Source organism: Perna viridis, chromosome 7 (genome assembly GCF_037379345.1).
Source record: "Perna viridis isolate PV_CMFRI_1.1 ecotype Kerala chromosome 7, ASM3737934v1, whole genome shotgun sequence".
Lineage (NCBI taxonomy): Eukaryota > Metazoa > Mollusca > Bivalvia > Mytilida > Mytilidae > Perna > Perna viridis.
Window position 1 is genome coordinate 15,812,838 of NC_142451.1, and position 14,618 is coordinate 15,827,455.

The 14,618-nt window shown below is 31.2% G+C and overlaps 1 protein-coding gene across 5 annotated transcripts in view; it reads right to left on the reverse strand.

Moving 5' to 3' along the window:
* LOC148611517 (myc box-dependent-interacting protein 1-like) overlaps positions 1-14,618 on the reverse strand; it is a 44,317-nt gene that overhangs the window by 12,970 nt on the left and 16,729 nt on the right. For 4 of the 5 annotated variants that reach the window (XM_088592162.1, XM_088592159.1, XM_088592161.1 and 1 more), the window contains exons 2-9: positions 12,586-12,666; positions 12,326-12,380; positions 4,302-4,396; positions 3,294-3,389; positions 2,769-2,876; positions 1,516-1,601; positions 1,020-1,095; positions 640-737 (exon numbers count right to left, since the gene is read on the reverse strand). In XM_088592162.1, coding sequence (XP_088448288.1) covers positions 640-737; positions 1,020-1,095; positions 1,516-1,601; positions 2,769-2,876; positions 3,294-3,389; positions 4,302-4,396; positions 12,326-12,380; positions 12,586-12,666 — 695 coding nt within the window. Of the gene's footprint in view, positions 1-639; positions 738-1,019; positions 1,096-1,515; positions 1,602-2,768; positions 2,877-3,293; positions 3,390-4,301; positions 4,397-8,006; positions 8,031-12,325; positions 12,381-12,585; positions 12,667-14,618 lie in introns of those variants that run through there. The other variant, XM_088592160.1, reaches the window with a different exon arrangement.

The window sequence follows — 14,618 nt, forward strand, 5'->3', positions numbered from 1 at the left end:
TATGAAGAAATAACCTCGATCATGTAGTGCACACTAAATAACCTCCGCATCAGGTTATTTTTAATTGTGCACCATGAACATTAAGATTATTTCAAATAGACCTAAAAAAATAAGTCATTCCTCATAATTAAATTAAAGTATCAAAATTCAACGAGTTGAAAATCATTACAAAAGGTTGATGATAGTCACATTACAAAATTTGGTCTATGAGATGATGGACAAAATTTTTTATCAAATCAGAGAGCATGAATAGAATTTTTGTCATAGCAAATCCTTATAAATAAATTTTAAAACATATTATTATCTTAAAACATGAGAAAAGTAGCTCTGAATTTAACTGAATAGGGCCGAGTCAATATTTTTTTTATCCATTGAGATATAACAAAATTTATTTAACCAATCAGATTACAGTATTTATCTCAAACTAATTTATTAAAGTAGGTCTGTGCAAAACTTGTAGGAGTAGTCAGGGATGGAAAAAAACCATCATCATTGTCAAAATGAATTCAATCAATAAATACATCTGCTATCGACTTGTAGTTACATTAATGATTTTTACCATTATATAACCATATACAGAATGATAATAATAATATCATTAAACAAGGAAACACCTAGAGTAGTAACTGGTTGACTTACTCATTAGCTATGACTCCACTGAGAGGTCGTGGTTGGTATGTGTATTGTTTGTTCTCCTCTGCAAGTTGTTCTGACAGGCTCATTGCTGTGTCATCCAACTATAGTATTGAGAAAAGAACAAGGTCTTTGAGCAAGATGAACATTATAAAAGTTGAATTATCTCCCTTTGATAACATACAATTAAATTTTAATCTATTCACAGATAATTCATGCAATTTTTTTTTAGGTCAAACTCATAACCTCAAATATTTATAAAAAATTTGTAACCAGTTTTAACCAAGGAAATCTCCATTTAGTTCAAAATAATGTAATTTAAAATCAAGCATTTAATAAGACCCTTCAATAATGGCAAAATGTTCTAAGTTATAGAAATTTACTACCTTTCCTGTCTCTGCATGGAATGTGTTTTCTGCATTGAAGAAATTTTTAAAAGTTGATGCATAGAAGTTAACTCGACTGAAAAAGAAATGAAAAAAACTTGAATAAAGAAAAAATGCAAAACAAAGAAACTTAAACATTTTATCAATCTAGAAATATCCATTTACCGTAAGCGTGATATGAAGTTTTTGCAGAGTGGTTTTACAAATAAAACAATGAGAAATGCCATACAAGAATTATGCTCAAACAAGGCTCTCAAAAACTAGATATAAAAGATCCCCCTCCTCCTCTAAAGCTTCTGTCAACATATCAAGTGGCAGTGACAAGTAGTTTCAGAGAAAACCCTAATGAAAAAGTTGTGAACAGAGGATGAACAGACTGACAGACAAAATGATCACTATGTACCTCCAGCAGAATACTAAAAAATCAGAAATTGTATCACTTCTACAATTAAGCTTCAAGTACAAATAATGCAGAAGGACATTAAGATTGACAAACCTGTTATAAAATTCTGGCAGTTCATGATGTAACTCGTTATTTAATTCTTCATATATCTTTCTTGATTCTTCTCGCTCATCAGCTGCCTGAGCAAGTAATTTCAGGATAATTTAAATAAAAGTTTAATTATGTTTCGAAAAAATACAAAACTAAAATACAACATTATTACAATATAAAGTGCATCCATAAAAATACAAATCAAACTAGGTTTTTTTTGGTCCATGTTGTAGACAAGGAATTGACCATTTTGATTAGATGTTTGACATCATTACAAATAAAGTTGCATACCTGTCTTCATGGCCTGTATTAAGTTCTTCTAGTACAATGACCAAATAGAGGGGAAAATGCTTTATAGCAGACTCAAGTTAGATACAATTGCTGAATAGTTGGGACAAATTTGGTCAAACCATTTAAACTTGATGCAGCTTTGAATTTTGATTTCAATAAAATAATGATTTGACAAGAATCAAAATGGCCTTTATTTTTTACCTCCAAAAAATCAATCCCAGCCTTCTTTTTTCTTGGTGTGGCACCTTGTGAATCAATCTCAAAGTATATATTTACTTCTACTCAAAATCAAAATGCTTGTTTCTGGCCCGTATTTCATCAGCAGTTTAAGTCACAACCCCTAAAATCAATCCCAGCCTTTTTTTTGTGATATGGCACTTTGTGGTACATCTATACACTTATACTAAAGTTATTATCACAGTACGACTATTTTTTTTTTAGCTGAACAAAAATGGCTTCAGAAGACATTTATCATATAATTAAACAAATATTTCATATCCTTCTGATACATGTACATGTATTGCTTGCAGACCAAATTGACTCATTCCACTTGAACTTTGAAGTCATGCATGATATCATATAATTACATTTAATTGAAAGTCATAATGACCTGCTTACACCTTTACATCATTTGTGGATTGTAGACAAATTGTTGACTGTGGATTCTTAAATTTGTTGTTTGACATTTTCCACAGTGCAAATAAATGGAAATATGCACTTCATTGAAACATTAAATTCATGGTTTGAGTTAACCACAACATCCATGAAAATTGATACCCCACAAATATAAATACTTTCACAGTATATGATAAAAACTCATGTTTACAAAGCAAAATAATACAACGGTTTAAAATTGCTCACAAAACATTTTCTTTTAAACTTGACAACCATAGATACAAACTGTAAAGGTCAATTATTTTTTATGGTGTCCAGTAGGAGACAAGATCAAATCAAGTAGTACCAACCTTTTGAATTTTAGTTTCATCTTTTTTCCTGGCATTCTGTTGAACTTCAGAATTATGTCGAGCATTATCATAGTAATCTAGTTTTCTATTTCTTTTGGCTATTCTTTGCTGAAGATATAAATATGAATACATTTAGTATTGGTAAATGATTATACTTATTAATAATAAATACTTATAAATAGTTCCACTGTGGTGTGATATGCAGACAAAACAGTACAAATGTTAAAATGTAAAGGACCTATATAGATTCCTAATGAAAAATTCCTGATAAAAGCTCTTTACAGAACAATTATCTATTTTCAGAATAAGTTACCAGCATACTATGATGTTATGTGCTATACATGCACATGTGCCAAAATCCTTTTAACTTCTTTTCCCATATAAATTGATTAAATTCACTTAAACTATTTGCCACAAATATTTCTTGAAAAATAGCATAGTAACATTGTCTATTGCTACAACTAACCAGTATAACACTTTACTGAACTGACCAAATACGGCCACCCATATCAATGTACTTTATACCTTTAATGGATGAAAATGACTGCTGTATGTTGTAACAGGTTCCTGTACAGAATCTTGTAGACGTTGTAAATAGTCTGCCCACATCAGTTCTAGTGCCTGAAAAAAAGGTTATAATAATTTTGAAGTTATTCTGCCATTTTTCAGAATTTACACATAAGGCGTAAATTAATTACTTCAGTTTCAACAATACATGCCATGAAAAGTTAGTGATGCTACAGGATAACATCCTTCCATTACTCCTTTTCATAACTTCTACTTGTATACATATCTATTAATGTTTTCCTTGATACTGCATTAGTATTACCACTCTAATTTGCTCAGTTTTGTTGAAAGTTGGAATGGAAAATAGTTGTCTTTTTACAACTTATCAGATATTGTTCACATTAAATAGTCCATAAAAAGTATCAATTAGTTTCATCTGCATGATGTACTGAAGTTATGACACTGTCATGTATCAGTATACTTACATTGTAATGTACAGCAGATTTCGGACAATAGATTCTTCTGTTTTTTTTTGGTTTATTTTTTGCAAGGTCGGTACAACACATTGCCATTAGAGTTTTTATAGGAATGTGTAGCGTTTACCTCACAGGAAGTACCAAATGGAAATCGAGGGAACCAGGATTTTCCAGAAATGTGTAGCATTTACCTCACAGGAAGTACCAATGGAAATTGAGCAGTAGCAAAGAAATAAAAAAAATCCAGGGGTAACAAACAAGTGGACAAAGAAAATACACAAAAAGGAAATAACCAAACTAACATGTACATTGAAACAAAAGTAAATGCTCAATCCAGACTCCACTGAAAACTGGGAGTATGGACCATATGTACTAGAAGGATAGGTATCCTCCGCTTTTCTAGAAAGACCTGCAAAAGACAATTTGGTCATATGTCACATCCAGGGTGTACAAAAGGGGACTGAGCCTACCAAGAAATTTGGATGAAAGGGTCTTTTTATCAAACTAAAGGCATGAATACTAACACAGTATACTCTATCACAGGACTTACCTGTAATGTTTCTTTGAGAGTATCCTCCCCTTTCCATTCCTGTTCAAATGTTTCTAACATCACAGCATAAAATGACTTTGATGCCATCTCCATGGCTGAAATAGACATAAATGTAAATAAAGACTAGAACTGATAAAATACTGTAAACATGCTAATTTTTGTGGTGTACTAAACTTCACTATTTTCGTGGTGGACAGAAAACCATGTTTTCCACACACAATTTTATTTTTAACACAATTTAATGATTATCACATTTTTGAAGCCACGAAAATGAATACTTTTACAGTTATTTCTTTAATATTTTGTTTTCATAAATTGACAGACCAAATACAGCACTTAAGTAATATAAAATATGGCTTCTGTTTCATGTCAAAACTTAAGACAAATATCTTATTTACCGAAAGTATGAAATTGATTTGTCAATTCAGAATTCTGAAGTGTTGGACAGATATTTGGGCTTCTCAGGTCTTACTTGAAGAGAGTTAGTTACTGAATATGTTTTAATTACACAACAAATGCAAGGTGTCCCAAAGCTTACCAATATACAGTCAAACCTGAGTGACCTTCCAAAAGTGATAAAATTATTTGTCACATTAGACAGGTGGTCCTAGTCTACAGGTTACTTTTACATAGAATACAATACCTGTGTGTAGGAATTTTTAATCATAAAGATTTTTTTGACAGGTCAATGCTGATAACAAGTGGTTGTTATGAAAGATTTGCCTGTATACAAATCACAGCAAAGTTATAAATTGCAACAATTTAAGGTCCACATTTAGAGGTCGAATTTGTATATATTGTATTACAATACCTAACCATCACAATATGTGCCCTCATTTTGGTTGAGTATTTATGAAGTAAATTCAGTCAAAACATTTTTATTGCACATTCCATCTTAATCCTACCATTGTGAAAGCACTATGCATGCCTTAAAAAAGTCCTAAATCTATGTCACAGTCTATAAACTAAGGACATGTTATGCTCGGCATGTATCTCCAATGTATTACTTATTTATTTACATACATACAGAGACAACTACAAGACAAAACACTTAATGATTTAACACTAAAAAAGATGCTCCTGACAAATTCCTATGTGCATCCGAGTAGAAACATGGTGTCTTTCGTTAAAAGTTAAATGTCAACACACAGTAAAGTTATCTATATGTCTTTGACAATATCACTTTATGGCAAAATCTAGATTAAATTTTTCTACCTTTTATGTCAGGTGTTCAGTTTCATTAATACATGTGCACTAATGCATTTATAAATATATTTTTTTCTCTGAAATGACATCTTTTTTATTATGTTAACAAGACATTATTCACAACTTGACAAAGAATGAAAGTAATTTGGCATGCATGTTATCATGTATATGAAATGTTTTTAATTTTTTCTGAAGCCTGATTTTAAATTTCCAAACATGAATACAAGCCTACCTAATGTGTAAATAACAGAAAAAATTTAATTATGAGTACTACTATGTGCTGTGTTATTTTTCCTTTTCCTTTCCTAGAATAATGCAATTGAATTAATGATAAAATTACTCACACAACCCCTTAAAGTTAATATATTATCATAAGAAAATTTGACCACCTTCAAACAACCTTTTTCTTTTAGGGCATCATATTTACTTTTAATACTTAGGACATCATAATTTTGTAAATCTTCAATCAGCAGTTAAAGTCTGGTAAACCTTTGTAAAATATAAGTATAACAAGTACTGTTTGAATCTAGAAATATTTTTCAATTTTTGGAAAATGAGTTAGAATCTAAGTTTTACTAAGAAGACAAAGGAAAATTTGTTTATTTTGAATGTAAGCATCCATGGACGCATGGCTTACCCCTTAAAGAGGATTTGTTTTTTTTTTTTTAAATCACTCCCAAAACAGAAACTATTGCAGTACAAAAACAGACTTTTCACAGTGTGAGATTTAAACATTTTCCATAAGTTACAGATTGTAAATGATTGAAACTTTAATAATATAATTTGTCATGAAGTTTCTCTTATACAAAAAAATCTTTCTCTTGCTTTTTAATTAATTCATCTTGATCATTTTTATTACTTATTTTCTGCCTTTCTGAAGGAGCATCCAAGCTGTTCATAAAAATAATTATCATTCTGGATACCAATAATTCAAACTTAACCTAACACTTTGCTATAGTGCAAGTATATACTGTATTAAAAAACTGAGGTCATCGTAAAGTTATTATTTTTAAATAATAATTATCAGAAAATAAGGATGTAATAATAGATATCCTCTTAAACAATTAGCATTTATAAATAATGTAGACTTGAACTCATTTCCTCTACTTATTAAAACTCTTAAAACTGAGAAAAGTTCAATGTCATATAGCTGTTGATACATTGAATTCTAATGTTTAATTAGTGCCAACAAAAAAAGGGTTTCAAGTGATGAATCATTTTATGACACTAAGACCATTTTCATATTTAAACCCCATCCAACACCACTGCCCAAAACAATAGAATCTCAACACCACAGCCCAAATGCATACACCTGTAAAATACTTATGACAGTACATGACTGTAGCATAGAAACAGGAAATTAGGTTTTAGTAAGCCTTTAACACTATAAGATTTGGGGAAATAAGTTCTAAAATCGTTATAAATTGATATTCCTATCAACAAGTTGATGTACTTTCAATGAAAAAAACCTTGAAATTAAGTTTTGGTGTATTTCATTTCCATGTAGCTTGTATAAGTTTTTTTTATACAACTGTCAATTTCTTTTACTCCTAAAAAAACATTTTTCATACATCATATATGCTCAATTTCTATTGGTAATTGAAACACACCACCCCATTTTTAAAAGAAAATAAATGTGTGTTACATGTATGCTTAACTAAAAAGATATATCCCTGACATATACCACACCACATAATTTACAATAATACTTTGATGAATGCCTAGAGAAGATAGATCCATTTGTACCATTCATTTATGGCAAGGGTTTGAAATATCCATTGTTCACTCAGTGCAGGTTTTTGACTTCTTTGAAAGAGTTCTTTCCTTACACTTTCTCTTCTACTCGTCAATCGAATATGGCATACAAGTGAGTTTCTTAATTGATATTTTTTACTCAACTCATTCTTGATAAATCTGGCTTGTCATTGACTCATTGGATAATAACGAATTGATTATAGATCTTACTCAATTGAAATATTAGTGAGCTAGCTTACACATTTCACATTCACAAAGGGTCAGAATTAACATATCTATATTGCAGGATCAGAAAAAAATTGAATAAGTGTGCCATACACCATAAAATATAACAGGTTTGAAATTGAAGTTATAGCTGTTTTTTCTTAACTCTGATATTGGCCAATTAAGCCTACAGTTCCATTGGGGTAATAAGGTACCAGTACTATGCAGGGTTAAAAAGATCTATTATTCTTGGTCTACAATAAAGCAGGGACTAATCTAGAGGATATGAGCAAAAACTTCTCCTTGTCCAGATTTGGCCCTTCTATAAAGCCTAATTACAGCTTTGTTTCTGGTTACATACATTACCTATTGTTTTTAGAAGATCCTTTTTATGAAACCAGCCGGCTAATTTTAGTAAAGGGGAATGTAAGATGAAAAGATGGTGCCACACTGAAAACCATTTAAGCAAAAGGGTGCACTAGTTGAAACACACCTACTTTATGACACAACACACTGAAATCAGTCACACTGGTACTATACCTGTGGTCAATGTAATTCACACCTGACATAGAATAATACAGACACATCAACATATCAATGATGGATAATTAGCATATTGTAAGGCTCAAGTTTAAATTACATGCTAGGCCTTCATGTTAACTTCCCTCTACAAGATAATCAATGTGAAATAGACAATAATACAGATCTAAATTCAAGTAAAATGGATATACATGTATATGCCAATAGGATTAGGACTGAAGAAAAAATTAAACCCCTATTAAGCATTTTCATTTTTATAAGAGTCTATTTAATTATTATTGATTCAATACTGCTGTTTTTGTACCACAAAATTTACTTTTTTGATGTTTTTTTTACCTACTTTCATAAAAAATACATATATAAAAAAAATAACAGACCTACAGTCACATTTAACAAAAACTTGGTTCTTTCAAAACAATGCCTTGAGCTGGGGCATTTCAAGTTAAAGATACATACATGGTCACTCATACATTTATCATTGACTGTGTTTCCCTTGTATATAAAGTGATATAAAAGAAATTTCAATGTGGGAAAGATATATATGCATATCCACAGTTCTTTATTTAGCAAAAAACCTATTTTTTTAAATCCATTATTTCAGAAATTACTGTTAGTATTTATTATTGCAATTATGTAATAGAATGTAAAATGAAAATAATTATTTCATTCAGATCAAAAAAAAAATTTCAAAATAACACTCCACATTTTCAGAAACCAGAAGTAAACCATTCACAAAATATAACAGTTAATGTTAGATTTTAATATGAAGGTGTAAGTGATACAACACTGACATGAATGAACATATTTTTCAAAGGAAAACCTTACTTGAACCCAGCCCAAAATAGTGTAGAATTTTTATAATAGTCCAAATTCCAATGATTTTTGACATATAATTTTCAATATCAAATGTCAAAACAACTCCAATTTCAGTAATAACATCTATTCAGCTGTATGAAGAATATTTGTACAGGATACTCCAGTTATTCATTGTTAAACTTGATACAAATGAGCCATATTAAATTATAAAGTTACACAGTAGTAAATTTGTAAATATAATTCAATAAGAAAAGAAGAATATGTATACAGGTACTTGTATTCCATTAAAACTACTCCATAAGTTTTTTTGTTTTTTTTGTGTGAAGGTAAAATTTCTGTCACTTTGCCAAGTTTAATAACTCGATGCATGAAAAGGGTTTTCTATTATAAGAATTATTTAATGAGTATTTGTTCAAAATTGGAATAGGATTCTTCATTTCTGATGTTTATTATAGATATAGGCCAAAATGCGTTTTCTGGGTATGGAAATAAGTGTCCAAGTCTGTTTCTGAGCCAACTGTAGTCAACAACCCTAATTTTCAAAATATATGCTCCTATGTAGTTTCAGAGAAATCTTTGAAAATTTAACATTTCAATACATTATATCTCATTGCCTCCATCTCTTCAATTTGTAGCAGCAATGCCTATCTGTGTCATGACAGATTGTGAATTTGAAAATCTCCTAAAATATTAACTCTATTAACTGCCCAGTGATTTTGTCTGTAGAGTGTCACAGAGAGGACTAGGGATCATTCCTACATCGTGCCCTCTGGTTATAACTTAAACAGCACTATGCATAGGTGGATTTGTAGAAATCATTCCGTTTGTCATTCATACCAAGTTTTAGCAAAGAACTTGATCTTTAAAGATTTTCTTTGACAGACTAATAGGTTCTGATATGAGAGATGATTTAAGAATTCAAGAATTTCTCTAACCTACTGAAAGATAACTGATCTTTGATTTTCAAACAAGTGTAAGTTCCTGTTTCTACCTTGAAAACATTTATATTTTGTTTGCTTCTTCAAGAGAGCACCACCATTTCTGGAACATAGGGTTGGCAAATTTTCTCTTGCCTTGAATATGTCTATGATGCTGTCACTTTTAAAACTTCATTGGTGAAGAGAATGAGTTAAGACCATCGAGAGTAACCGGCCACTTTTAAGGCATTTCATTGGTGAAGAGAATAAGTTAAGACCAGCGAGAGTAACATGCCACTTTTAAGACATTTCATTGGTGAAGAGAATGAGTTAAGATCAGAGAGATTAAACTGCCTCTTTTAAGACGTTTCATTGGTGAAAAGAATGAGTTAAGAACAGCAAGAGTAACCTGCCACTTTTAAGGCATTTCACTGGTGAAGAGAATAAGTTAAGACCAGCGAGAGTAACATGCCACTTTTAAGACATTTCATTGGTGAAGAGAATGAGTTAAGATCAGAGAGATTAAACTGCCTCTTTTAAGACATTTCATTGGTGAAGAGAATGAGTTAAGACCAGCGAGAGTAACATGCCACTTTTAAGACACTTCATTGGTGAAGAGAATAAGTTAAGAACAGCAAGAATAACCTACTACTTTTAAGACATTTCATTGGTGAAGAGAATGAGTTAAGAACAGCGAGAGTAACCTGCTACTTTTAAGACACTTCAATGGTGAAGTGAATGAAATAAAACAAGCGAGAGCAATCTGCTACTTTTAAGACATTTCATTGATGAAGAGAGTGAGTTAAGACCAGAGAAAGTGACCTCATCTTACACGAGTTGTCTCAACTCACAAGGGCCATTTCTGGAAGAAAATAAACAGGATGTCACAAGTCAAAGTGATAACAATACCTAGCTCCCATAGATCTTTAGAAGTCTTACAGTGGAAAAGAATTTGACTTGACTAAGTGTAATCATTGCATAGTTATCATTATCTAATGAACTCCATTGTTCCAGAGATTTAATGCATTTTGTTAACATGGTTCAAAATTACAAAACCATTAATCTGAAACAAATTAATTGCAAAGTATTCTGGTTTCTCTTTAAAGATGAATTGTTTCAATTTAATGTAGCTAGATAACAATGTGCAAGTACAACAGATGTTTCAAATGCCTTGATAAAGATATCAATAAATAGGTAAACAATCTACTGGTATTCTAGTTCAGATAAAGTAAAAAGATGAATAGAATTTAAAAGATAATTGATGAGGATAAAATGCATGGTAGTAGACAGTGAGATTAGAATACAGTGAATAATTCAGTCAATTAAGACTACTACTGTTCCAAAAAAAATCTACATTTGCAGGACTACTGATGCAAGTTTCAGACCTATCTCGTTGAAAATTTTAACTTACTCTTCTGCATATAAGTTAACTGTTTTTTGCCATTCGGAATTAAATATGATTATCATGCCAGTTTGACACCCCATATGAGTTTTACGTATTCACTCCCTGTTTTCCACATAGAAATGGAAATGTCTTAAAAAACTAGGAGTTTTTTAAATAATTTGTCATAATCTGATTAATTTTCATCTTTCATTTCCATGAAACGCCTGCTTAAACATCAATAAAACTTAATTTCAATGGCAACATCCCATTTAACTTGCTCTATTATCAAATGGTTTCAAAATATTTGTGATGCAAGAACGATGTCGCATAGGAGTTTCACGCATGCACTCTTTGTTTCCTACAAAAAATTTCTTGCATAACAAGCTGGGTTTTTTTTTCAGCTACCATTCATATGTTGTCAAAATGCTTTTTCTATTATGACATCATTACTTAAGTACAGCTCTGCCTTAAAACCAGGCAGATGCTCATAAAGGGTGATTCCTACATTTCTTAATACCAAATATTTTTTATTGCAAATCTTTCTGTAGGCCCCATAGACATATTTTACACAGAGGACTGGCCACAGAGCTTATGTTTAATGTTATACTGAAACCCGACTTTAAATAAAATATCTTAGTCTTAGTAGTCTTTTAATGGTCCTAAATTGTCAGACTTATTTGATTCAATGAAACTGTTAAACAATAGCTGCTTCAGTTGGTCATCTATCACTACACACTTAAAAATTTAGTGGCAATAATTCTTCAAGTACTTAGTAAATGTGGCTTCTTTCTAAAATATTTTTCCACATAGGGAAAGTCAAAGGAGAAAGATCAACTTTGTATACATTAATTAATCCCATATTTGGAAAGGAATAAGAAACTGAAAATCCATAATTTCGATAATACAACCAGAACTTCAAAAGACTGAGTTTTCAAATATTTATTTTGATTATCCAATTATTTAAGTATGGATATATTACACTGACCCCTTTATTATCATCATGTTGTAATACAGGTCTATTGAGGAAAATAATACTTCATCAATTATTTGATAATGAACACGCTAAATTAAGTCCTTCAACACCCTACAAACTAATATTTACATATTATAGCCCTTGGCAACATGACAATTAAATGCACTAACTATTGCACATAAATCATGTGATGCACTTACATGCAACATACAAGGTTTACAAGCATTACCTTTGGCACAATGAATGTAATTCCTGAGTTCCTTCTGAAATCTGTGGGCAACCTCCTGTAAACGACAAGAATTTTATGTTTTCAGGCAAAAAATACAGATGTAGGTATAATGACATATGACACAGTCTGCAGCAGAGGTGATATAAGATACAGTGGTGTTATTGTTGAGATCATATTCAAAAATTCACTGAATGACAACCTCACCCTTTAACTTTAACAGAAAATGATGTAAAACAGAAAAAACTATAATTTATAATTACCTGTTGCCTTTCCAGTTTAAGTACATGTTCATCAAATTTTTCATCTGCAGTCTTTTCTGCTTTGCCTAAGTTTTGTAATACCTGAAAACAAACAAAAAGTTTGACAGTTTTAAAATGTTACTTGTAGCATGCATACACTAAAAACACGCAAACTTACTAAAGGCTAAAAACCACTAATTCCACTTCCCATAGGCTTCTATGCTAATTTCACAATATTCAATGGCTTCTCTGGACTTTACCTTAACTTTAACCTGCAGATGACTATATATCAGCATGATTCTACATATGTCAGCTCACAATCCTCAGAATGGCATGTGGGGTTAGCAGACTTGCAATGCAGTACTGGTCACCAGAAGTGAAGGGTCTATAAATAGCATGGGAAATCCCAGTGTTTTCACAAGATAGGGGTATATTTAAAAATCATTATGGAGATTAGGCTTCACATCACAAGAAGCAAAATGCACCTATAAAATGTACAGAAATGTTTTTCCTTTCAGAAACTGTTTAAATTTTTTAAATAAGATGAGAACTTTTTTCGCAGCACTATGAGGAACAGGGGTAATTTCTGCGTAGGACTATTTTTGTGTACGTTCCAAATGCTCATTGGTTGAATTGGTGATCTGTAACCTAAAGGAAGTTGTATTTATGAAGGAAAGATGCTCTAGGGTGCAAAGTCCCTCATCTGGGCCCACAACGGTACATACATCATTTTCACTTGTCCATTCTTGCTCTCATTTCTGCTAAGTAAGGTTACCATCAACAAACTACTAGCACAGAAACAATCCAAACAGGTTTTTATTGAGTTGCCACATCTACCATCTGAGCCACTAAAGGTAGTAGAGGATGTTCAGACCACCAATCCTTTTGAGATCCAAATGCTTTGCCACCCATTGTTTTCAATTAAGCAGAACAAAAAGTAAACGAAAAATACTGTGAGTAAGCCCATGAAAAGAATACCCCTTAACTTCAAATGATATATTGGATAATACCCAATTGTAGGCATCAGACATTAATTATCTTTCTTGAAGCACATCAATATATGATGCTCCTGATTCATTTAAAATTTCATACAGTCATAGAGCAATTCATGAAGTTGAGCTAAACAATGTATGTGGAAAGATGAATGGACAGACACAGTGTATGTGGAAAGATGAATGGACAGACACACAGATTAAATTGGGGTATATGTTAAAAGTCCTTCCAGTCAACACTTCTTACCATGGGATCAGTCTTTGCAAAGTTATAAGCCAAAATGAGTTCCCCAATAGTGACACGACAACCCTTCAAGTTTAAAAATACTAGACCGTGAAGTTTTTTTTTAAAGAACAATGAAAAGTATAACTTTCTTATGTAAACAAGGAAATAAGTACAGACAGCTTAAAAGCAGATATTTCCTGCACAAATTTCCTATTACAAACACAAGCTTCTAAGTGCTATGACATATTTCCTTACCCATATGATTCAACATAAAAGTAAAGGTCATGACCAATTATTTTAAATACAAGTACCTATATTTACATTGTACATATACTTCATAATAATCTTATATAACTTAATTTGGTTTTTAAAAAAAAATGTCATGATTCAACAGAGATGATGACCTTTACCTGGATTTCCATGTACCAAGAATAGGACAGTCTAAAAAATCTTTTTTTTTTACTTTGCACTTGACAGTTAATTACTTTTGCTTACAATTTCAACAAAGGTAAAATTTTACAATATTAGTTGTAGAAAAGGCGTGAAAAAAGGTATATGCTTAAAATTGTAAATAGATGAGCAATAAATTCATTTATTGCAGTAACATCGAAGAAAATAAATAAATAGAAACTGTATTTCCATCCTGTTTCAGTTTCCACAGACAAACCCATAAATTGAAATACTGGTGAAACTAATCAGTAATCATATATCACATAATTACTAAGTCAAATCAGCCAATTTATCATAGAAAATGTTTGAACATGAGTGATTTCTTACATACATATTACATATTTGTGGTAAAGTTCACAGGTGTTCCAGATTAAAGGTCATCACAC